Consider the following 24,733-nt stretch of genomic DNA (forward strand, 5'->3'; position numbering starts at 1 on the left):
TGATCTTATAACTCTAATTTTGAAAGATATAATATAGTGGAAGAGGATGCTTTTTGCTTTCAAGGCCACTCATATCCACGGTGCATATAATTAAGCTATAGATTGGGTAGCGTCATAAGGTCGACAATAAAATTTTATTATAAGAAATCAAGATCCCTTACCATATACTCAAAAAAAATTGCTTACGGTGTATGCTTTATTAGATAACTTTTCCTTTTAGACAAAGCCTCCTCCATTGTACCCCCGCCCCCTCCCCCCCTCCAAAAAAAAAGAAGCTACGAACATATTAATTTATTTTAGTTGGTTTCAAGACTAGCATGGGCCTATCCAAGTTCAGTTTGAAGATTAGCATTTACAAGTTTGATATATGTATGTATATGCATTTCATTTTAATTAATTTTTGTTGGATGACCTAACTAGAAAGTGAGAAATTGTTTTAAGAATTAGAGTTAACACAAGAACTTGTTTTTGTTGGATGACCAAACTAGAAAGTGAGGAATGGCTCTAAGAATTAGAGTTAATTCAAAATTATTCTTATTTCAATTGTTTTTATCAATATTTGCTAATTCTATGTTTACCTTTCATGGTAAACATGTACCCCTGAAGTCGTTGTAAGTCCTGATTGGATATTAGTGGCACGATTTTTCAAGATCCAGCGATTTCGGTGACCGGAAACAGACGAGCAAGAACTGGAACTTTAGGCGGCCCCTTCCGTTTCCACTGTCTTGATGACAAGAAAAAAAACCAAGCGCAGGCTGTCTTCCATAACTCACCTGCACGCACCCACTCCTCCACATATTGACCCTTTCCTCGCCGCCCAACCCCTCCTCCGCCCTCACCTACTGCCTCCCTCCTCTCCTGATCTTCCCCGATTCCCCCCTCTCGCTCGCTTTTTAGGGCTTCGCCCGCCGATGCGAAACCCCAATTCGCCGCCCCGATCGAGCGCCGTTCTGTCGCGGGATCTCTTAGGGGCCTCTCGGCGGATCCTCCGGGGATCTCGTCGTTCCCTATGTTGCTAGACGCCTAGAATGAGGCTGAGATTCGTCCCCCATCATTGCCGCCTTCTGCTGCTCCTCCGCCTGCGTCGCTGACCTCGTTTCCCATGGCCCCCCTCCGGCTCTCCGCCGTCCGGGACGTGGAGAGCGGCCTCTCCGAGGATTCCCCCACCACCAAGAAGCCCCCCGGCGCCCGCGACGCCCGGTTGCCCCTCACCCGGTGGGAGGCCGCCGCCGCCGGCTCCATCTTCGCCATCTTCGCCGTCGGCCTCTTCTGCATCTACCTCACCATGCCGGAGGCCGACTACGATAAGATCCTCCGGGTGCCGCGCGACCTCGCGGAGCTTCGGGTCCTCAAGTGAGTTCCCCCTTTCCCCCCTTTTCAGCTGAATGTAGGTCGGTTGGTTTGTTTTCGTTCGCTTTATTTGGAAATTTACTTCCCCTGTCGGAGTATATAATAGTATAGAAGTGAAATTAGGGTGCTGCTGGGTCGTTGGATGGTGAATCACAATCTTTACCAACCAACCTATGTCTGATGATGTTAATGGGTTGCCTTGGCCTGCAGAAATGTCATTGGATTCATTATGTTGTTCCGATTTATAACATTTCATTGGTTGTTTTATTTACATTAAAAGTAGCTATCATGAAAAAAAAAAAATGATTTTTCCCCCAAGCTTGATTAACAAAATTTAGGGGCATACGAAATGCTTAGGTGCATGGCATTTCGTACAAGGATACAGCTGGAGCATCCGGCTTGCCCTGAAACGAGCTTGCTGGGTGAGAGGGAGCTTCTCTAACCTTAGCAACGCATGAAATTCCAAAATCATTGTCAAAGGCGACTATGGTAATCTTAGTACACAGATATCATGTGACCTCCGAGGGGTATGGTGTCTGCAAGACTTCTTTGTCTACTCTTCCGGGATGCATACCTTGTGCCTGCTATTTACAGTTAAAACCTGATGTCTTGGTATGCTACCTTGCATATACAGATGCTTGTTTAACATTTCTGCCATTATGCAGATCAGAGATTGGAGGCAGTTTTCTGCCTGCCCTTCCACAATCATGGAAATTTTCAACATAAGAAATCTACTTTGACTGTAGTGCAAAATTTGTTAAAGGACAGGGCAACTAGTCCAGGCATCTATGAGGAAAATTGCTAACCAGCTTACAGCCATAAAGAATTTTAGTGATAGAACCCAGTTCCATTAGACAATGGAGCACATTTTAGGGAGATCACTTCATGACCAATAATATTTATTTTGCAATTTCCATGTGTTAGGTAACTGCGGGCGCTTTCACATTCAATCATATGATCCAGCTACAATTGTGTGATAAATTAGGTTCTATATCATCTAAATAAAACATATTTAACATAATTAGTCTTTATCTGCTAGACTATTGGAAGTTTATTGTAGACATATTGTATGAGTTTGTGGCTAGTTTGTTTTTTTTTTTTTTTCTTAACACGTATTGTGTTCACTGTATTGAGGTCTTTTTGGATGAGGAGAGGTCATATTTGGGTAATTCATGGTGTATGGAGATGTGTTTTTTGAATTTGGATATCTGTAGGGATCTTTTGCATGATTAGTCAAGTTTGAGATAGTTTATGATGACAAACCATGCTTTTTACACTTTTTTTATGTTTTCAAAAGTAAGTTATTTTCAACCCTCAATTTATGGATTATTTTAGTTTTTATTTTCACAAAAGATTTTTAAAAGAAAGCAGAGTACAAGGTGACGAGAGGTTGGCCAGCTTACATAAAATATCTTGTGGCTTAGAGATCTGAGCTTCCTATTATCATATACACCACTAGTTGGCACCAATGTTAGCTTTAGGACCTGCCTGTGTTTCTTACATGTGGTTGTCTTCTTAGCTGATGGTGTACGTCTAAAGGGCATTTTATGTTGATGTCATGCAAAGTGCCTTGAGGCGTGCAGCAACAGTTCAATTTGCAGTCTGGGCAACTCTTTATGCGTGTGCTTTCTGTGTTTCAATCTGTTTGAATCCAAAAACATATGTATAACAGAGGCTCTGACATCCACATTACTTAATTGAAAATAATGGTCACACCATTTTTTTTATTTTAAAAAGGCAAGCATGACAAGTAATTTGATCTTGATTGTAATCTGTACCATGATCTGCTCTTGAATTATTCTTCATTATTTGGTTCAGATTGATATGAGAACATGAGACAATTATCTACATCATCTACTACAGTGATTCTTTCTGAAATGTTTTCCACTATCACATATATAATGATGAGATCCTTTTTTAATATTTTGGTGAATCTATTTTTCAGAGATAATATTGCTGTGTATGCAAGAGATTACCAAGCCAAATTCATGCTAGGGTACTGTGCAACATACATCTTCATGCAGACATTTATGATTCCAGGCACCATATTCATGTCATTGCTGGCTGGAGCTCTTTTTGGAGTCGTCAAGGGTGTCATTTTGGTTGTTTTTACTGCCACTTCTGGTGCATCCTCTTGCTATTTTCTTTCCAAGTTGATTGGAAGACCTTTAGCTAGCTGGTTGTGGCCTGAAAAGTTGAGGTTTTTTCAGGCAGAGGTATAAATAATAATCTTTTTTATTTCAGCAACCATTTACTTATCCTTAATGTGGTCTATGCTGGCATCTCTGTTAAACCTCCTTAAAGGACTTTTATTTTGCTAAACCTGGTTTTCAATTCCCACGATCTATTAATCATCAGTTTATGTCTAAGAATATTGTCTCATTTCAATGCAGATAGCAAAGCGCAGAGACAAGCTGTTAAATTACATGCTTTTTTTGAGGATTACTCCATCACTGCCCAACACATTTATCAACATGGCATCACCAATTGTTGACATACCTTTCCATGTTTTTTTTCTTGCGACGATGGTTGGTCTTATTCCGGCATCTTACATCACTGTCAGAGTGAGTTTCTTCTAAGTACTATGTTCTCATCCTTTCAGCTGTCACTATGTTATATATCCTTCTTGGTAGCTTTGATTTTTTTCCCTTACATTATATGCCCTTCTTGATAGCATTGATTTTTCGTTCCCTTACATAGTGATTTGTTAGTTTTGATGGCAGAATATTGGATTAAAATTCAGAATGCTTCTATTCCTTATACCACTTTGCATCACAATTCCTTTTTTTTTCTTTTTAAAAATTATTTACTGCAGTCAGGCCTGGATGCGATGCTTCTATTTTGGTGTTTTCCCTAACTGTTTTAAGACTGGAATATGAATACTTCCATATCACGCTAATTCCTGAGGACCTGAAACAAGGTCTTGTGACTCATGTTTGGATTTAGTTATTCCAATAATGTATCTGTTTCCAGAACAAGAGGCTCGTCTTGTTGCTTCCTTCACCAACTAAAACCTTGATCAAATTGTTTGGCTGATTGTGGTTTTCTTTGGTGTCAATGATGACAAAAAGCAATTATGTATTCAAACTAACAACAAATATCATGTGTTTTCATCTTTCTTATGTATACATGTAAGAATGTTCATGCACATGCTTATATTTGTGCATGTGTGTGTGCACGTTCTTGTGTTTCTTTTTAAATCTATGAATGCAGATGGTTCATGCTTTAAAGGTAAAGCTTGTTGGTTAAGGCTAATTAATGTTGCATGTTTAAATGTAATACCCTACATACTTCTTATAAAAGAAGAAATGGCATATGAATTTACTACAATAGAGCATTGGCATTTATATATCATGAAAAATAAATAGAAATGATTAGCATCAATTATTTGTTTTCAGTGAGTAGCTTATTATCTCTGCTAATGTATTCTCTAGTCTAATGATTTTTCTTCGTCTCATTTTGACACACAACAAAGATTAGTCATAAATCCTGAATCTACATGGCATGTTTACCCTTTGAATATACAAATAGCTTGCTTAGTCATTACTAGCCAGTATTTCAATCCGTGTCATGTTATACAATTAAATAGTTTTAGAGGCATCTTGATTGGGGCAATAAGTGAAAATATGCCATTTTTGACATTATGATGGTGCTTATTCCGCTGGTAATGGATTCTGCTGGAAAATTCTTTTGCCAGTTTTTTAAGTATACCAACAATTATTTCTAAGGACCACCATGTATTTATGCTAGAATGTCAAAATGGAGGTTGTCTTCTAGTTTAGGCAAAATAGTGAAAACATTTACAGTGGAGATTATCTAAGTCTCTACGTACGATCTTCTCTGATAAAAAATAATGCATTTGATCAATTGCAATGGCAAGTAACTCTATGAAATGTAGGAAGGACAATGTGCTAAAATATTATTGAAAAATTATTAAGGTATATATGAAGGAGTAATGAGAAATTTTTGAAGTTATAGGCTAAGCAAACACCTTCCTTCTTTCTCTGATGTATTAGAATTCAAATCTCATAGGGATCACTCGGTAATTTGCTGGCCTATTAAAATCAGAAGAAAATGTCAAACTAGTTTTGTGTTGTTTGTGCAATTACTTTCCTGATATTGACCACAATAGCATCTATACGATGATTTACATAGAGTTAACTAGGACCTACCTCTTAAACAATGACTACTTGGACCTATGATTCTGATCTTGTCATGAAAAGGAGGTCAAAGGAAAGGATAGATAGGAGAGTGCCCATCATATTAGTCATTTCTTGGTCTGAGGTATTTTGAAACTATACAAATTATGGTGTGTTTTGATCAAACCTTATCGTAATCATATAGTAATTATTAAACAATATGCTTATTCTAAAAAGGAATGTGCGAGGTCTGAGGAGAGTCAGATATGCGGAGCCTTGACCCCATATGTGGGGAGATTATTTTCATGTTTCGAACCTATGGCACCTAAGTTATGGTGGAGCAACCTTAGCATTGCACGTTGGCCGCCCTCTAGACAATATGCTTATTCTATTTTAGTTATAAGTTTAAAATGAAAAAGTATGATAAACGTATAAATTATTTGTAATATTCATTATTGTTAAAATCTTAAGGTTTACGGTCTGGAACTTACGATTTGGATAAAAATGGTCCTAAATGATCTGTATCCCAAGATTTAGATTGATGTTATAGACTATACATTCGTTTGGATCATAGATCCTGCTTGATTATGCTAATTACATATTAAATCAGGGGTTGCTCTCTTTTGTATAATTCATGTGATTATGGATTTTAAACTACTTTTCACTAGGTAAGTGTTGAAAAGTAAAATTGGCAAGTCTATTTTTGGAGTTCGTAGAGTTAAAAACAAAGTTGCAAATATTTGTGTTTTTACAGCTATATGTTAAAGATTTGTCCATGTTTTTCCTTAAAGCATTCTACCTGAAAGCATAATCAAGTTGGTAGATAATATAAGAATTTCGTGAGAAACCAAACAAAATGGTTGTTTCATTGGACATGTATGGGCTTATATTGGTGAAAAATAGAGTTGTATATGTGGCTTTCTACCCCATTCATTTACTTTATAGTTGACTCATACTTCAATTTTCATATTGCTTTTATATTTAACTAGTTCTAAAAGTAAGTAGAAAATATAGTTGTTCTTTTTTGGGCAAAATGTTGGAAAATGTTGGAAGCTTCAAATACCTTGGAGAGATTTGTTACTATAGGCTACCATTTTGGGCCTTTGGCTAGGGCCTAATTTGACTGATTGGGCACCCTGGGCATAAACAGCCAAGGCAGCCATGTCGATCCTCTGTTTTTGGAACTACACTGCAATCTTTTTGAAATTGGTGGAACCCAATTCTTGAGTTTCTTCTTGCACTACTAATTTTAGTAGAAATTCCATTTGGAAATGACATGATCTGGGAACTGCATCTTTGACTTGATTCATTCCTTTTGTTAGTTTGATCCCCTCATGAGCTCTTAATACTTTACCCAAATGCCATTTTCATATAAATTTGACTGGTTTAGGTTCGGTTTCTTATTATTTTTGGCAAGCCTCTATTGCTCCATTAATTGAGATTATGCACTCTCAATAATGACACTGACAATGCTACACTCATACATGGAAGATGTGTTCATATTACCAAAAAACATTCCAGGACTGACTATCTTCCTATGCTTGCTGTATGGAACTATGGAGTCAGTTGTTTTTAATTATTTGCAATCTTGCATATTTTGTTTGATTATAATCTACGTGGAGGTTGGGTTTCAGTAGAGGCCCAAGATGCCTAACGAATAAACAGAGGGTCTCGTTAGTGATTTTCTTTAATAGTTGTTGTCATTACTTTGAAGGCCAGACTGAATTTTCTGCTTGTTCTAGTATTTTTAGTAATTGAACCCTTGGCCTTAGGTCACCTCAGCATGCATCACATAAATGTCACTTTTAAACATTTCCCAGTCTAACCATGCACAACTACTGTCAACCTGCAGGCTGGCCTCGCTCTTGGGGATTTAAAATCAATCAGAGATCTCTATGACTTTAAGACATTGGTAGTTTTGTTTTTTATTGGATCAATCTCCATATTACCAACGGTCCTCAAGAGGAAGCGGACATATGAATGAGGTTCTATGAACAAGTTGCTCAAGTCATTGGAACTCTCACGAAAGCAAGGAGCATAAAGCTATAGCACGGTGCTGTTCACACATCATAATTTGTTTAATAAGTTCTCAAAATTTATTTTTCAACAGAAAAGGAAGCAATATTCTAGGACTGAAATGTAATCTTTTGACTGATAAATGAAGGAATGAACTTTTTTTTTTTTGCATGCACTCTTCTCTTGTAGCGAATTAACTTTGTTAGCTATAAATGTAGTGTCTTGTATGCAAGTAAACATACAAGAGTTTTGTTTGTGATGTTGTTGCAAACTAACAGTATCACCTCGACCATGATCATCATTATTGTCATCATCATCAACGTTACCTATGTCTTATTTTGATTTTTAATGAACAGAGCTGCTTAGATTGTTCCTTGTCTGAATCATCTGTCAGTCTGGTATTTGGTGTGGTTGTGCCACAGGCTGGTGACTGCATATTATCTATGGTTGCCATTGGTGATATTAATTCTTGATTTGCAGCTGACTACAAGTAGATCCCAAATACCATCAGCTTCAGAACTGCTTTGTTCTCGATGCCCGAACATAAATTCTTATGTATGCGTTGAAGTCTTGATAAGAAATATCATTCTCATATTCTTGTTAGTAAGGAAAATCTTGAGCGCTATTAAAGCTTTTAAATTTTCTATGGTTTCAAATGGGAAACTTTTGGACTAAAATTATATAAAATAACTAACTGTGTATATCAAGTAATGGAAGTTGACAAGATTCAGAAGATTGATTTTTAAAGAGTTCAATTATAAAATCAAGATAACATGGTATAAGTATCAACATAATATTTGTTTTCTTTAATTTCAAAATAGAAAGCTATTTATTTCATATTAAATTTATTGAATAATTCCAGTGTGTTGATTATTTTTGTAAAATTTTGAAAAAAAATTAGGAAAGATTGCTTGCTCCCAACTTTTCCCGTCTTCGACCGGGTCTGGAGATCCAGCTGCAGTCTCGCCCCATCCTGTTCCAACTTCCAACTACCCCAGCCGGCAGCCGCTTTATATCCTATCGAAAGCGGAAGAATGGTCGATCGATCTTCTGACACGATATAAACCGTTGGATCGTACTCCGAACGCTTTTATTAGTCCGCTTGCACAGATCTCGAAGCGGCTATTCGAGATCCAACGGTGATACAACTCCGTTCTGGCTTGCCTTAACAAATTATAAAAGAAGACCGTAGGAGAGGGCCTAATTTTCTCATCCTCTTCCTCTAAGCCACTCTTCGTCAAACCCACCGACACCACCACTACCGTTGGCGGAATTGAAGTCGGCAAAGATGGCGGGTCGAGCCGGAGGCGGCGGAGGGGGCTGGGGTCCGGGACAGAACCCCGGTGGATGGGACTTCCGATGGGGATCGGGTCAGGTCGGAGGCGGCCGTGGCGGCCGAGTAGGAGGGGGGTGGGACTACTGCTGGGGCTTTGGCGCCGAGCCCAGGGGCGACGCCGGTTTTGGCTTCGGAGCCGGCTCCGCCGGACAACCCGGGAACGGCGCCTACGGGTTCGGCTGGAGCGCTAACTCCGTTAACGGCGGCGGCGGCGGTGGAGGCGGCGGCGGCGGCGGCGGCGGCCGAGGAGGCGGAAATGGAGGCGTTGGGTTTGCTTTCGGTGGCGGTGGAGGAGGCGGAGGTGGTGGTTGGAACGGCGGGGCGTTCGGATTTGGGGGCGTTGGTGGGGGTCGCGGCGGCGGAGTGGGCTTCCCCAATCCGCCACCGCCGCCGCGCCGCGGCGGCGGAGCGTAACGAGAGTCAAATCTGAAAAGGATACTGATCCACGATGGTTATGTATGTTGTTCCTGTATGCTGATAAATAAATGGAACATGTATTTAAAATAAAGGGATCTTTATCTTATATAATTAGCTGGAATGATCTTAAACCTTTGGATGTTAATTTTTTCTCTACATTTCTTTGTCATGTTTTTATTTGGTAATCTTGAAGTTACATCATACGCTTGTCTTTATGGTCTTGCTTCACTCTGTTAGTTTTGCTGAATGTATTCTGATGAATTCCTTGAGCACTGTCATCAAATCTGATACTGAAGTCCTTAACCATGCAATCAAATGAAGTTTTTTTTTCTTTTTCCTTTCCATAATGCAGCTGAACAAAATCATTGGGTCTTTGTTGTTTCTTAATGTTTACTGAAATATTCTGGGAAAATTGCGGTATCTCTAATAAATTGATAGTTATCCATGCCTGACCCCATACGGTGTTTGAGTTTCAAGGCAAATTTATCTGATTGTCGTTATTTTGTTGGCAAACTAAAGCTAATCAAGATCATGCAATCTCTTTCAGCCGATCTCATCGAATCCGTTAGGGTTTCTCTAAAACAGGCTCTTAGTCATTGTTAAGTCCAATAAGCAAAATAAATCCGTGGGATCTACCTTCATCGGCAAGCTAGTTGGCAGCTTTTGTTGACCCTGTGCTGTCTCAGGCAACAGGTTCCCAAGGTTCATGATGGTAGATTGCACAAAGCCAATCAAATTCCTTGTGGCCGCCGGCTGGACTGACGTCAAATTCTTTTGGTAGGTGCATCCAGTTTCACTTCGGCCCACCGAAGCATATGATGGGTTTCTGAGATTTGAGATTTTTTTTCTTATATTTCAAAAAGTACATTGAAAATATGATTGTTAACATTTTTTTTCAAATCCCAGAATCTACGATTAGCAGCAGATTTAACCACATGAATAGCAAATTCAATTGTAAATAGTTTTACGACAAAGTAGCTAAAGTTTGCATGATGAGAATGTGGGCTTATGATAGTACTAGAAGAGAAATGAATTGTGAACTAGAACTGGATGTGCAAATCAGACCATTCTTATACAAGATCATTTCAAGTGTTTTAGACATGGAGTCCACAAGGAATGTTCTCATGGAAAGGCCATGCTTTAGAAATCTAAGTTGGGCCATCTATATTCCATTAGAAGTCCAAATTCAAGCATAATAGCAAAGTTATCATAGTCTCGGCGAAGCTAGAAATCCAAATTATAGCAAGGTTTAATGCGACAAATACCCAAAGACCAAGTATTGATGTCTTTCGAGCACCCGCAGATATCCATTATCTCAATGTCCAGTTTGACCTTCTAATAACATCGTTGGATCCAATGTTATCATCTCACCTGAAGATTTCTTTGTAAAGTCTTTTGGTCAAAAATAAATTCATTTTTTCTTGCAAGATTAATATTTCAAAATTCACATTACTTTTTTTTTGGAAATTCAAAAGCTTTTTGATTCTGTGATCACTGTACTCTACCTTAAATTAACCAATATTTATAAGGGCGGTGTGGGCCGGGCTGAGCCGAGAGCGCGTGTTGCAAGCAACCGCAGTTCTGCTTGAGAGTGATTTAGCTATGGTTATCGGCTCGATCCAGGAAGGCACCGGTGGTGTGGGTGGATGCCACCCCTTGCTTCGAGATATTCAGGCCATGGTTAGTGGCGGCGTGGCATTGCAAGCCAAGCACGTTTACAGAGAGGCCAACGGAGCCGCAAACTGGATAGCCTCATATGTAGCCAACCACTCTAGCAGAGCCGACTCAAGCCTTAGAAGACCGAGGCGGTCGCCTAAGGCCCTCGGCACAAGGAAGGCCCCGCTCTGCCCAGTGCCCATGATCCCATCCCACTGCTGCACAGCTTTCACATCTGAAAGCTAGTAGAACAGTGAGCTACCGCCTGGCTACGCCGCTACAGTGCATTCCCAATGACAAATAGGCTACAGGCTATAGGTGACTGAGGTGAGGTAACATGCGAGCGGCGGCTACGAGCCTACGACAATTGACAAACAACGGACATTTCCTCCCTCCTTCTCTGCCAGTGTTTTTTTTTGCCGAACTTTCTCGACTTCTTTAGCTCTCCTCTCCCCCCAGACTTCCGTGCTTCTTCAGTTCTTCAGTTCTTCGGTCCTTCTCTTCTTGGCTTGACCGTCGACAGCTTCTCAAATCTTCAGTTTTTGGGCTACCCCTACTTCGAAGTTCAGACCTTCTCTCCAGCTCTTCTCGACTCCTCTCGATCTCGTCGGCGGTCTATGGTCCACCGTCCTCCGGTTCCAAAAAAACAAGAACCCGGTGGCCCGCCACCATCCTTCTGGTTCTGCCGACTGCTGTTCTGGACCTTGACGGTGGCCAGCAGCCACTTGGCCCACCTCTCGGTCGACCGGACCACAGGTCCACAACCACAGGGCCACTAACTCTAAGCCAGGAGCATCCAATGGGAAACATCCAATTTTATCGTTGCTGCCCAACTTGTGGAGCTGTAAGTCTTGATCTCTCTTTTTCCTTTTTTTTTTTGTGATCAAGTGCAAGATATATATATATAAAACTGATTAATGTATTTCATCAAATATTAGAGTTGTTTAATCTATTCATTCTCTTGAAATGAAACCTGTATGCACAACTGGTGTATACTGAACAAAGTGTAAGAAGCTATTTGATGCCTCACTATTGTCTCAAGAGTCTCATGTCTAGTGGCCACTGGTCAGTTCTAAATCGCTACATAGATATGAGGCACTTTATTGCATCATATAGTTCCTAAGGAATTTTACTGTTCTAGATTGAATTTTTACGTTATACATTTTTTTCGGAGAATTCTGTTAGCTTCTGAGCTAGTTTGTTCATTACTCTTTTTTATGTCGATCATCTTTTATCACCATATTGACTTTTGATTTACCTGATATTCATTTACTCCCGAGAGTTCCACTGCTATTCACTGTGGGCAGGTTTCTAAATGTATTTGGCCGCTTCTGCACTTCGGAGATTCTCTATGAATCAGAGAGAGGAGCTGCATGGTGCACTCATAGATTTGTTAGTTTTTGACCCTTTTTTTTTATTTTTTTATTATATCTATTGTAATAAAAACCGTTATCATGAAAAAAAATTAAGAAACAATAGAAGCTGTCGTTAACTTCGTTAAAACAGTCAACAGCGTTTTCAGGGGAAGGCCGTCATATAGGAGAACGGCGTTACCGAAACCTTATCTGACTCCCGAGTCCCAAACCGAGCTAAGGCCGCAGGGCACCGGAATCCGGAATCGAGCAGAAGGCAGCTCCGAGACATGGCGGCCCTCTCCATGGCGGCGCTCCCCCTCTCTTCATCCCTCTCCATCGTCAGCCGAGGAGGAAACCCTTCGGTGTCTCTCCCCACCTCTCTCTCCTTCCCCAATCCCTCTTCTCCTCCCAAGGTAACACCCCTCTTCTCTTCTCTTCCCCCCTTTCTCCACCCCAGCTCTCTCTCAATCCTTCCTTCTGCTGCAGCGCGGAGCCCTCACCATCCGTTGCGTTCGAGTGGGGGGCGTGGAGATCCCCAACAACAAGAGGGTGGAGTTCTCCCTCCAGTACATCCATGGCATCGGCCGCTCGAAGTCCCGCCAGATCCTCTTCGACATCGGAATGGAGAACAAGATCACCAAGGACCTCACCGACGAGGAGCTCATCTCTCTCCGTGATGAGGTCTCCAAGTATATGATCGAAGGAGACCTCGTAAGCCTCCTCCCCCTCCCTTCATTCGCATTTATACTGGATTTCGGCTTCAAGTATTCTTTTCGATGACGTTTCTCTTTCTGGATTTTGGCTCCAAGTTTTCTTTTTGATGATCTTTTCTTTTTGGGCTCAGGTGTTTTTAATCGATACTGGATTCTATTTTTCTGGGTCTTGGCATTCTTATTAGATTCTGGCCTCCAAGTCTTATTTTTGACGCTGTTTTCTTTCTGGGTTTTGGGGAAAAAGAGACGTTTCAACAGGCTGGCTATCGAGAGGTTGAAGGAGATCAGGTGCTACCGCGGCATTCGGCACGAGATGGGGCTTCCCTGCAGAGGCCAGAGGACCAAGAACAACTGCCGCACGCTCAAGGGAAAGAGGGTCACCGTCGCTGGCAAGAAGAAGGCCAAGTGATTCCCTGCTATTTTTTTCCCCTCAATGCTTTCAGAATTGGCATTATGTCAAATAGCTTGTTGTACATTTATGACATGCTTTAGTTTAAGTTCCTGTTCTCTCCATAATTTGGAGTTAGACACCCAATGCATTACTGGACTTGGCCTTGCACAATGGTTACAAAGGACTAGTTAAATTGATGCTTGATGTGAATTGGAAGTAAGCTATATAACATGCTTAAGGTGATGCTTATAGGTGATGTGTGTGTTATTTGGCTAACATGGGATGAAGTTTGTGTGGAATTGGTGTTTCAATTCTATGTGTGCAGCAATCACTTAATGGTTTCCATAGAATTGGTATGGTGGTTTGTTTGTGGCCACATGTGCTCATTGCTGCTTGCTCGCAATATTGTTTTGATAATGAACTTCCATATAGCTTGTGCAATAATTATGCTTCTAAAATTCGATCGGACTGCCGATATGCGAAAGTTAGATGCATGATTTGTGGTTGAGGTTTTGTTTATTGCTTCGCTCGTTCTCCTAAGTTTGTATTCAGCCAGTGATATTATTTTTGTAGAGTTGCATGTTGGTTTTGCAATCTTTGACTATTTTTTTCGGTTAGCATGGCTTTCGATTTATTACTTCTTTAAATTGCAAAATTGACTAATTTTTCTGTTAGCAACTTAGCATGGTTGTTCATTATGTTCATTTCTGTGTATCATAAGAAGCAGGTTTATTTTTTTTATCTATACCATTTCCATAACCAATGTGATCCAAGTGACATAAGAAAGTGTTAGGGATCATCTGCCATATCATTGCTTTATTCGTCAGTACCATGTAGAACATAGTGATTCATTTGAGGGGTACTTGGGGTCCTGATTGATACTACCTAATCCTGTGCATCGAACCAACTTCTAACTCCTAGATTGAGGAGAAGTAAATAGGGCGTGGATGGCGATATCTAACCTAAACCAGCCTGATGAATTATCTAACCAATCTTAGATTGTTGGATTGGACTGGTGAACTAAAGTGTGTGATCAATGGCAATATCTAAAACCAGCCGGTGTCAACCATTAATCAACATGTAAGTGGTGGGGGAAAAAATCGAAACCCATTTCAATCTAGTGGGAAGGGGGAAAAAATTCATCATTTTTTTTTTTTGGTGAAACCGGTATTTATATAGCTTTTACATGGGTACGGCCTGCCAAGTCAGAAATAATAAAATGATACAAAGGAGAGGAAATCTCAGAGGCACTAGTCCAAAGAAACTTTCCGGTGTGCCGAGCAACATAAGAGGCGACGCAGTTTGCGACTCTATTTGCCTCCCGATACATGTGTACAGCCTGAAAGGAAGCCAATCTCCTGACCAGTCTGCGAGTCTCCATTAAAATTCACCATTGAAAACCGCATCCCTTGATCAAAATCAATTTGCTGCAACCAAAAGGCAAACCTAGAAAAAGGTCGGGTCGTCATGAAACCCCTGACCTGACGGAGCCCGGCCCAAAATTCTTCCAAACCACATGGGCCAGAGCAGGGCGGCAAGAAGCATGGGCCAGCAGCAGGGCGGCAAGAAGCGCCATTTAAATTTCTTTCACCCTTTACCCTTCGACGGCGTCGGCGAAAGGAATCCAACTCCCCCCTCCCGCTTGCCCTCTTTTAGGAGCTCGATAAGAACCGACTCGTAGGAGAGGAGAGACCGGTGTTCCTTGCGGCCCCCCGACGATGGACGAAATCCCTACGCCTCCGCCGCCGTGGACCTTCCCGTAATCCGCTCCTCCTTCTCCGCCGCCACCGTCTCCCTCCACCCCCGCTCTGACGATATGCCGTTGGGTTCCGCCGCCGATGGAAAGGAAGGCTAACCTTCCGCCTCCCCCGGCGTCGAGCAGCCAAATCCATCCGATCGCCGGAGAGGCCAACCTCACCTCTTCCTCCTCCTCCTTATCCTCCTCTCTCTCCGACCCGGATTTCCTCCGACACGTTCATGCCGTCTTCAAGCGCCACAGACCTCTCGGTATGCTCCAATTTCTTCTTTTCCCGAAGATTTGTTCGATATCCAGTCGCCGTGCCTCTCCCTTGGAATGGAATTTAGGTTTTCCCGTTCCAATTCGTCCAAAATCGTTTTTTTTTTTTTTTTATGGCGCATTGTGAAATTTGTAGTCTTTTCTAGATCTGTGGATTTACTAAAGAAATTAGGGTTTTGGACACTGAACAGTGAGCCCTAGTGGGATGGTTAGTTTCTGGATAATTTGTTGATCAATTTTTGGTTTGCTTGAGAGGATTTTCAGGTACAATGCAGTCTAACGTCTCCCGCGCGAGCCGTGTCTTGGTTTCCCAAACAGAGCCCTCGAGGAGCGCTGCTTCTGCGTCTTCCATAAGTGGAAATCCTTTCAGTAAGACAGCGTTGCTAACTGGAGCAGTTTTAGGAGCTGCGAGGATGCCGAATGTGGCATCTGATCAGAGGAAGGACAGCGTGGCTGAAATGGCGACGGCTCCTCAAGGGGATTCATCGGTTACTCCCCCATCAATTACCGGAACCATAACTACGTTGCATGATGAGAATTTGAGCCCGTTTGGCTTGCCGAAGGGCAATTCTGAAATCCCGGTCAATCAAAAAGAGTCATCTTTCTCAGTTTCTTCCTTTCACTTGGCATCCCCACATGCTCTGGCTGACGATCATTTGAAGAAGGACCAGCTTGCTTTGGCTGGCAATGCCCACGCAACTTTTCAGAGTACGAGATTTTTTTTGGAACTGCTTACTGTTTGCTGTCATGAGTTGAGAGTCTGTGTTAAGGAGCTATTATTGTTATAATTTCATTGTTTCCTGCTATGTATAGTTCTGTGTGTTTTTGTTTCTCTTAGGTTCTTCTTATGCAGGTGCTGATACACGAATGACCACAGATACTAGAACAGACAACATTTCATCTTATTTGGGTTCTCTTGCATTGGCAGATGGGGAAAGCTATTTGGACACTCAGGCCACAAATTGTCAGGACCCAAAGCAGCAGGTTCTTGGGATCATGGGAGTGTCTTTGAGCAGTGCGAAGTTTGGTGGGAGTACCTTGTTGGAGAAGAGGATTGAACATAGTAGTAATAGGTGTTATGTGGAACCAATGACTCGATCTTCAGTTATGGGCTCTTCGTGTGTCACTACAATGTCAGTCCATTCTGGTCCAACTTTTCAGTGCACACATGCTCCTTTGGCTGGGCAGACTGCCTTTCCAACACAAACGTCATCATCTGCTATAGAGAACTTGTCAGGTGTTACGGACCATGCCCTTCCAGAGGGGCAAGGAAGTGCCGGGAAGGAAGCTGATGGGCTTCAGAATCATCAGCAGGGTCTTAATTTGGGTGAAAGTATAAAACAGATGGGGCCGTCTGGTGATGCCAACTGTTTGCAATCTCAGGTTCCACCAGCAAACAACACATCATCAAATATGGGTTTGGGGCCCTCTCAATCTAGCAAAGCAGAGAAGGCTCCTCGCAAAAAGAAGTATGACCCTGATGTATTTTTCAAAGTTAATGGAAAGCTCTATCAAAAGCTTGGTAAAATAGGTAGTGGAGGAAGTAGCGAAGTTCACAAAGTCATCTCATCAGACTGTACGATATATGCTCTGAAAAAGATCAAACTCAAAGGCCGTGACTATCCAACTGCCTATGGATTTTGTCAAGAGATTGAGTATTTGAACAGGCTGAAAGGGAAGAACAATATTATTCAACTTATTGATTATGAGGTACTATCTTGCAAAGCCAATCAGATTTCTGTATGATTTTTTTTTTGTTCCTTTTGTTGAATGCAATTTCCTTTTCACATGTATTCATTAGAACTTCAAAATTGCATCAAACATTTTCTTATTTAGAAATAAATTCAGCTAGTGTAATTATGTAACTTAACATCCAATACCCTTTCAAATATTTTGCATGAGTACATGATATATGTAAACATTATTTTCTCAATGTTAGATGCTTGGATTAGTGCTGATGTTGTTTACAAAACTTTCTTTCCTATTTTGAGCTATGATTGGTTCCTTTTCTATTTCTGAACCTTGTGAACAGATGACTAGGGCAATGAAACAACTTGAGGTAACTTAGTGTATAAAACTGCCCCCAAATGAGTTGAAGTGATTACAAGCATAAGCTGCCTAGTACCTCTCAAGTACATAGACTGGCAGTATGATAGTTTATCGATTTCCCCAAAATTATAAAATTATAAAAAAGGCTCTATTCCTTGATTACACCCTACATTAATGAGTTCTTTTCCCAAGTTTAAAACAAACTTTTATCTGGGATTAAATATCTTTGATCTTATAATTTATACGGAAGCAGCATCTCAAAGATCATGATTCTCCATTCTCGTAGCAAGAATTCTTCTTGGTGTTGACTTTTTGTAGTTGTTCTACATAACCACACTCTCTGGTCACTTATATTAGGACAATAATGCTGGCCTTGCTATACTTATAAGTTCAATATTGCCTACATTTAGTCTTCCAACTAGTAAATCTTCCAAACCATGCTGTGACTATTATATATAGGCCACAAATGACCTTCTTAAGTTTATAAAGTTTATCCTCAATAAAAGTTGCATTGTAATGAAAATAGATGACTAGGAAGAACTAGAGCATGTTTTGATGGTTACAACTAACACTAACCCCAAAAGAAATAGTGTCTGTCAGTAGGATGGAAAGTAAAGTCTCTCTGCTTCTTGAGACAGTTATAGGTAAGTTTATGTGAATTGTAGATTGAGAAGATGAGAGAAAGAAGTATGTTAGATGAGGCAGTAGAAACCATCCCTGAAACTTTATCTATTCTTAGGGCGAAATTTTAAATCCTATTTATCTCATGAAAATTAGACTTATGGCTAATGACCGATTGCTCTCCTTAATATTAGAAAGAATAAGGATTATGAGCATAGATCATTCTTTATTACAATTGAAGTAAGGACTCGGATGAGGATCCTCTCATTTCCTCCATAGTTGACAAGGATCAAGATGAGAAAAATGTCCCCAATATAGCTACAACTTAGAGAACGATGATCAGTATTGGACAAAATTGGAAACATTCAAAGGCGACAATTGTGAAAAGAAATTCACTCTCGTCACGGGATCACAATACTCTTATCTTCTAAGTTGAACAATAGCCAAATAACTCACAAAATAACATGATTTTTTTTTAGTATTTCTTTTTGCTGAACAATGACATACATGTCCAGGGACTTTGTGAGGCACTGTGAATTAAGAACAATTAGGGAATAGAAAGTGAGAGCGAGTTATCAAGTCAAGAACAGTCCTGCTGAGCCTAACCCACTTCCTTCAAATTGCATTCCTAGTTAGGTATTAGATTTGTTTTCTGCAAAACCTGAAAATGATTGTGTCTGCTGTTTGAACAATATCCAGAAGAACCTCTTATTGTGTTATACAGTGGATGGAATATTAACGCGAATAAATAGTATTCAATGCCTTATGAAAGTAAATATATTGCATTCTCCTTATGTCCAGTTAAATTATACTGGTTGTTTGTGCATCTACATGTCTTTTTCCTTTTCTCAAGAGTGAGAAAGGGATGGAAGATCCATCTTAGGTTATTAAACTGTACTTGTTCCGTGTGTATTTGTATGTGCCCTGATATACATGCGCTCATTTTCATTTACCATGTTGTAGTATAGATAATATAAATATGTTAATAAAGCAGCACAACTTTTCTTCTGGATGACTTGCATTGCTTAAGTCCTGTAGGCATTCTTGTGAAGTGCTGCTGACAACAACTTTTATCATCACTAAATGACTACCTGGTCCTAGATAACATGTTGCATTGTGCACTACATATTCTCTTATTGAATTTAGGAGGGCGATATACCAATTCTTGTTTCTTCATATGCTCAGATTGTTTTTAAGCATGCTTTCTTTTTGTTACTTGGGGTGCCAGTCTATCAATGGAGAAAAGCTAATGTGTGCACCTTGATAGCAGCCAGGAGCAGTGTAAATTGCAATACGAGGTTGGTATCTTAGATGACTTCGGTTAATTAATTGAAAACTTTTAATTCGTTAAAATATTTTTGCCTCAACCAATGGGATATCTTTTTAGCTGCATATGCATTGGTCCAATGTTGTCTCCGTATTCCACTAGGCCGCATAGTGTAGTGTTAGACAGCTGATTAGGACAAATGGGTCATGCATGTGGCCTGGACCCTATGCTAGTGACCTATATAGTTCTTCAATTTTATCTCTTCTCTCCATTTGATAATTTGTGGAGTTATTTGTTGCCTTTTGGTGTGCGAAATTTGAGCATAATGCATAGGAAGGTTTTGATACCTTTTTAGGTTAGAATATCCTGCATTACTAAATGGGCCTTAAATTAGAGGGAAACTGTTTTACTTTTTATCGCTAATTTTCTGCTTATTTTTGTTTATTTTAATGGCACATTTATTTTTCGATATTCTAAAATCCCAGCTGCATATGTGTCTGCACACATACATACACCTACATGTTTTCCATATGAACTTTTCCATGCCCCAGCTGCCTGCAGACAGCAGCCTGCTTGTCAAAATCGTGAACAAGATAACTAAGTTTTTGATCCAGTTGGTTAAGTTGTCTGAAGAAAATTTTCTGGTGAAAATGCTGTAAAGACTGACTTTTCTACTACAGGATGTTTCACATTTCTGGACAGTAGTATCTAAAAGTAGACTTCATGAGTGGCAAATAGTGTGACTTTGACATACGAGATACAACCAGCACAAATTCCTAGTAAATATTTGTCTTACTGGTAAAAATATGTTGCCAATTCGTTCTTATTGCACTTGTCTGAAATGTTTAAGACTTTTTGCACATCTTCTCCCAGTAAGTCATGCCTTCCTGTATTGCCAGAATGCAGGAGGTGAAAAAATCGTGTATATTCTTATGTTATATTATCATTTTCTTAGTCTTTATGAATCCATCCTGACTTTCTGGAAAAATAATTTGCAAAAGGAAGAACAAACATTACCGTCCATTTCACTATTCTTTACACTATTTGGACTATGTGCACTCACGAGATGTAGTTTCTAGCACTATATTGCACTGATGCTTGCTTTCATTTCCTAGGTGACAGATAAAACTTTGCTCCAGGAAGTCGTGAATGGCTCAACGACCATAAAGGATGGAAGGATTAAAGATGATGAATATATATACATGGTGCTTGAGTATGGAGAGATTGATTTGGCTCATATGCTTTCACAGAAGTGGAAGGAGATGAATAACTCGGGTTGGAAATTGGATGAGAACTGGCTACGGTTTTATTGGCAGGTATTCATCAGTCTGCCTTAACCAGTTGTCTTATGTATTTCCAGCATTTAGGTGAATTGAGGCTCTGCAAAGACGGACTTGTTGCTGTCGTAAGTGGGAACAAGACATTCTGGTTCTGTTTGTTGTTGAGCTATAGAAGTGAATTGCTAACTAACCCATTTTCATCAAATGCAAACTCTAGAAAATAAATTGAACTTGTAGAATTCTCAGATAGTGTAAAGCCATGTTGGTTCTTTTGGTTGCTTTATTTTCAACATCTTCTAGGAGCATATTTTTCAATGTCATCCACTTTTCAACTGACATCTCTATATCACTTTTTAAGGAAACAAAGTGCTGACTGTAGAAATTCGGATTAGCCATTATTTTTAACTGCATGGTAATTTTGACTTTTTAACATTTATTTATGTTGAATAATCATTCTAGAAATGATTTTTTGGAGTTCACACATTTATCATCTGGTTCATTTTGTCTGTCATCTTTTAGTAGTAGATGTATCTTCTCACATATAAAGGGAGGTAGCAGATTTTTTCTTCATCATCCAAATCAATCTAAGAATTATGTTATAAAACTAATTTAAGAAATAATTCTGATAAAGTTATAAGATAGTGGCAGTGCTTGGTTATGGATATTTTATATGGAAAACAGAATAGGGATAAGAGGAGGTGAAGTTTATATAGGAATATTCAACCTTAAGAACTTATGCTGTTCACCATCTTCCGTGACAAGTCCTTCAAATTTTGTAAGGTATTAATCTAAAATATGCATGAAATTTTTAAGACCATCTCTTAAGTTTGCCTACTTTGGCATGCACGGCTACTAAATCAGAATATATGCAAGAGTACATGGAATGCAATCCCCAATATAGCAACCAATTCATTTATGTAAAATTGAGGCAGGATTCCAGCCAAGTAGTATCTGATTAGCATCGGTGAGTGATAAGTGATTTCCACATACTTTAGTTTCTCTGCTTAACTTTGTGCTGTTTTCAAATAAAGAGTTGTTATTATTGGTGTCGGTTGATTTGCAGTTTGCGTCAACTGTGTTGGTTACATTAGTGATTGGTGCATGATAGTGCATCATGTAGTATGAGTTACATATCCATTATTTTGGTCAATTTTGAACAAATTTCATCATTCTACAGCTCTTTCAGTTTTACCCTTGCTTAGAGAGAGTAAATTCTTTTGCCTCTGCAGCAAATGCTTGAAGCTGTAAATACGATACACGAGGAGCGTATCGTGCACTCTGATTTGAAGCCTGCCAACTTTCTATTAGTCAGAGGCTTATTGAAGCTTATTGACTTTGGCATTGCAAAAGCGATACTGAGTGACACTACTAACATCCAGCGTGATGCACAGGTCATCATATTTTTACTGACCAAATTGTTTTCCTTATTAAATTACATCAATGGAGGTTAAATAGCAATGTTGGCTATTCTAATGCAGGTGGGAACCCTAAACTACATGTCTCCAGAAGCATTCATGTGCAATGAGCATGATGCAAATGGGAATACTATCAAGTGTGGCCGCCCATCAGACATCTGGTCTCTTGGCTGCATTCTTTACCAGATGGTATATGGCAAGACACCATTTGCAGGATACAAGACCTTTTGGGCCAAGTTCAAAGTTGTAACAGATAGAAACCATGAGATCATATACGAACCAGTCTCCAATCCATGGCTTATCGATCTTATGCAGAGATGCCTTGCTTGGGATCGCAATGAGAGGTGGAGAATACCACAGCTTCTTCGACACCCATTTCTTGTTCCTCCAATCCCTTCGGAGCTTCCTCCATTCCATGATCACCCCTCAAAATTGCTTATGGAGCGGCTTGAGGTTTACTGGAATGCTCCTGAAGTGTCTAAGCTACGGTCCGAGCTGCATCAAGTTCTAGCGAAGCTCGACAAAGGACAGAAGGTTCGAAGAAGTACGCATGTAGAAGCAAACGTCTCTTGAGGTGTATAGTACTTGCATAAGAAAATGCTGAGACGCAGCCTGCTTGTTTGCAATTTTTGATCGGTTGGGTGTGCCATTTTTTATCATGTCATAAATGCTTGTATTATCCATGGGCGGATAGATGAATCCTTAAGACAGACAAAATGGTAACAGGTTTAGCTCTCTAGACTAATCGTATTTGTTAAGAGATCATGCTGATGCTTCTCAGAGAGTGCCATTGCTGTCCGCACACAGTACATACAGACAATTGATACAGGTGTCTTGCTAAAATTTTCGATCTAAAGGTTATCCGAATCTTTCTTTCACAGCCGTGCTACTTTTCAAAATATTGGTGGGATAGGCCAATGGCTGTGATTCGGAACAGGACTTGTGTTGTCATAATCCAGGCCATCATTGTAAGTTGTAACTCCATCATGGTAGGAGCTCCTGCATCACCCTAATATGGTCTGGCCCTACTTGCAGAGGACGAGTGCAGCTGGTTGATTAGCCCACTAATGGTGGTCCCCTCTGCTTGCGAGCACTCCTTGACGACATCGATGGGATGGATGAGCCTATATCATTAGGAGCCTGTCGGCTCAGAGAAGATATTACCTACGCGTGGCTCACTCTGAGAGCGGATAGAATCATATGATAGGAGGTTCGGCGACGATGATTGAGTAGATTTAGGGCCAAGCTAGATTTGAAGACGAGCATCCACTGCTGCAAAATATCTACAATCGGTTAACATCGATGGGATGGATGAGTCTATATCATTAGGAGTATGTTAGCTCTACGACACATTCGTTTCTGGAGTTGAAGTCAGGGCCGTCTGAGAAAGTATTACTTACGTGTGGCTTATAAAAATGCACGTGCTCGATTTAGTAACTTTAGACAATTTTTGATGAACTATCACTAAACTCAAAAAGAAAAAAGAGAAAAAACTGGAAATTGGCGCCTGTATAATTTGTTGCTTGCTTACCAAGTCGTCCTCTAAGAGTGGATAGGATTCATATGGTAGGGAACCTGGTGTGGTGATTGGGTAAATCTAGGGTTATAGTAGATCTAAAGACAAGCATCCACTGCTGCAGAATATCTACAGTGTGTTGACGAAATATGTGGCTATCCAAGTCACCTATATATATTGATGAATGAGGCTACTAATTGGGTTGCATTATTTATTGCACAATATTTTGGTACTTGACTATATAACTTAATCTTATCTCCTCTTCTATTATTTTTTTTAAATTTTTTGTGGATGTATCTAAAATGGTACGATGTATCCGGTTTAACCCACAAGAAAACATGGTGTGGCCTCCCCTCTGGATGCGCCGCTACTGGTCCGCTCATCTTGCAACGCAACTCGTACGGCTCCCACCAGGGACGGCGGGCGAGTACTCATGTGTCCGGCTCGAAGAGCCTCTCCTCCGGTCCGAAGCGCCCCTGTGGCTTCGCACGCGGCCGGCCCGTGGGCCCCGGCCGGCCTGGTGCACTCCCAGACCGCCGTCAGCAGCAGAAACAGAAGGGCCCCCTCCCGTGGGTGCGCGCCGTCCAAACTCCAAAGTACCGGGCGACAGCGGCCCGGCCCGGCCGTACCCGCCTCGCCACGTGACGGCCGGCCGATCGGGTCAAACTGGAGCCAAGCATCCCGACCGAATCTCCCTTTGCTGATCCGCTCCCTTTATTTAAAGCAGGCTCGCTGGCTAGCCATCAAAGAGATTCAGAGGTACACCGAATCAGGCGTCCATATTCCGTTCGACCGCTGATAAGTGGACCAGATGAGAGCCGCGTCAAAATCAGGAACCTATACCCCCTCGGGCCCACCACCTGAGCGTGCATGTGATTTTCTCTGAGCCTGCCGTTTAACGACGGCCCATCTTGATCAAAGTTTAACAGCGGAATCCAAAGACTTTAGAGATGGTTGCCTACGAGGTAAGCTAACCTTCTAGTCAATTTAGATGTTTCCGGGTATAAAACGCGACGAACAAAAAGGCTACGCGGTATCGAGTCCGCGCTGACGAAATCACGAATCACGTCTCCAAAACGCTTTTGGTCATCCCAACAAACTGGCCCCGGAATAATTATAGAAGTCCTTCATGGTGGAGAGTGACGACCCCACAGAAACCAACGGCTGTGATTAATGCCGTGCGATACACATATCA

General features: G+C 40.7%; 3 protein-coding genes across 5 annotated transcripts; all 3 read left to right on the top strand.

The window, feature by feature from the left end:
* Positions 1 to 657: 657 nt before the first annotated feature.
* Positions 658 to 7,891, top strand: LOC103715252 (putative membrane protein At4g09580). The gene is made up of 4 exons (XM_088721964.2): positions 658 to 1,353; positions 3,296 to 3,566; positions 3,744 to 3,914; positions 7,342 to 7,891. Exons 1-4 carry the CDS (start codon positions 1,103 to 1,105, stop codon positions 7,471 to 7,473), a joined length of 825 nt encoding a protein of 274 aa, XP_088578090.1. The 5' UTR covers positions 658 to 1,102; the 3' UTR covers positions 7,474 to 7,891.
* A 4,591-nt stretch (positions 7,892 to 12,482) lies between these two features.
* On the top strand, positions 12,483 to 13,570 carry EMB3137 (Ribosomal protein S13/S18 family). 2 transcript variants are annotated; one of them, XM_008802823.6, is made up of 3 exons: positions 12,483 to 12,682; positions 12,756 to 12,980; positions 13,227 to 13,570. In XM_008802823.6, exons 1-3 carry the CDS (start codon positions 12,557 to 12,559, stop codon positions 13,389 to 13,391), a joined length of 516 nt encoding a protein of 171 aa, XP_008801045.3. In that variant the 5' UTR covers positions 12,483 to 12,556; the 3' UTR covers positions 13,392 to 13,570. The 2 variants fall into 2 exon arrangements, with proteins under 2 accessions (XP_008801045.3, XP_088578093.2); XM_088721967.2 differs by having other exon boundaries at positions 13,114 to 13,253.
* A 202-nt stretch (positions 13,571 to 13,772) lies between these two features.
* Positions 13,773 to 22,804, top strand: LOC103715254 (serine/threonine-protein kinase MPS1-like). 2 transcript variants are annotated; one of them, XM_088721966.2, is made up of 6 exons: positions 13,773 to 15,380; positions 15,655 to 16,098; positions 16,244 to 17,100; positions 20,443 to 20,643; positions 21,837 to 21,998; positions 22,086 to 22,804. In XM_088721966.2, the coding sequence occupies exons 1-6, from the start codon at positions 15,212 to 15,214 to the stop codon at positions 22,593 to 22,595; spliced, it is 2,343 nt and encodes a 780-aa protein (XP_088578092.2). In that variant the 5' UTR covers positions 13,773 to 15,211; the 3' UTR covers positions 22,596 to 22,804. The 2 variants fall into 2 exon arrangements, with proteins under 2 accessions (XP_088578092.2, XP_008801046.4); XM_008802824.5 differs by having other exon boundaries at positions 16,319 to 17,100.
* Positions 22,805 to 24,733: the final 1,929 nt, after the last annotated feature.

Source organism: Phoenix dactylifera, chromosome 5 (genome assembly GCF_051530095.1).
Source record: "Phoenix dactylifera cultivar Ajwa chromosome 5, Ajwa_hap1_PhDact_Kaust_v1.1, whole genome shotgun sequence".
Taxonomy (NCBI): Eukaryota; Viridiplantae; Streptophyta; class Magnoliopsida; order Arecales; family Arecaceae; genus Phoenix; species Phoenix dactylifera.

What these genes read in the sequence shown, in the direction of transcription:
- LOC103715252 (XM_088721964.2), top strand. Translation starts at nt 1,103, where the DNA reads ATGGCCCCCCTCCGGCTCTCCGCCGTCCGGGACGTGGAGAGCGGCCTC. An exon ending in TGAGGTTTTTTCAGGCAGAG is followed by an intron (nt 3,567 to 3,743) that starts GTATAAATAATA and finishes ATTTCAATGCAG; the next exon opens with ATAGCAAAGCGCAGAGACAA. An exon ending in CATCTTACATCACTGTCAGA is followed by an intron (nt 3,915 to 7,341) that starts GTGAGTTTCTTC and finishes GTCAACCTGCAG; the next exon opens with GCTGGCCTCGCTCTTGGGGA.
- EMB3137 (XM_008802823.6), top strand. Translation starts at nt 12,557, where the DNA reads ATGGCGGCCCTCTCCATGGCGGCGCTCCCCCTCTCTTCATCCCTCTCC. An exon ending in ATCCCTCTTCTCCTCCCAAG is followed by an intron (nt 12,683 to 12,755) that starts GTAACACCCCTC and finishes CTTCTGCTGCAG; the next exon opens with CGCGGAGCCCTCACCATCCG. An exon ending in ATATGATCGAAGGAGACCTC is followed by an intron (nt 12,981 to 13,226) that starts GTAAGCCTCCTC and finishes TTGGGGAAAAAG; the next exon opens with AGACGTTTCAACAGGCTGGC.
- LOC103715254 (XM_088721966.2), top strand. Translation starts at nt 15,212, where the DNA reads ATGGAAAGGAAGGCTAACCTTCCGCCTCCCCCGGCGTCGAGCAGCCAA. An exon ending in CAAGCGCCACAGACCTCTCG is followed by an intron (nt 15,381 to 15,654) that starts GTATGCTCCAAT and finishes GAGGATTTTCAG; the next exon opens with GTACAATGCAGTCTAACGTC. An exon ending in GGCTACGGTTTTATTGGCAG is followed by an intron (nt 20,644 to 21,836) that starts GTATTCATCAGT and finishes TTGCCTCTGCAG; the next exon opens with CAAATGCTTGAAGCTGTAAA.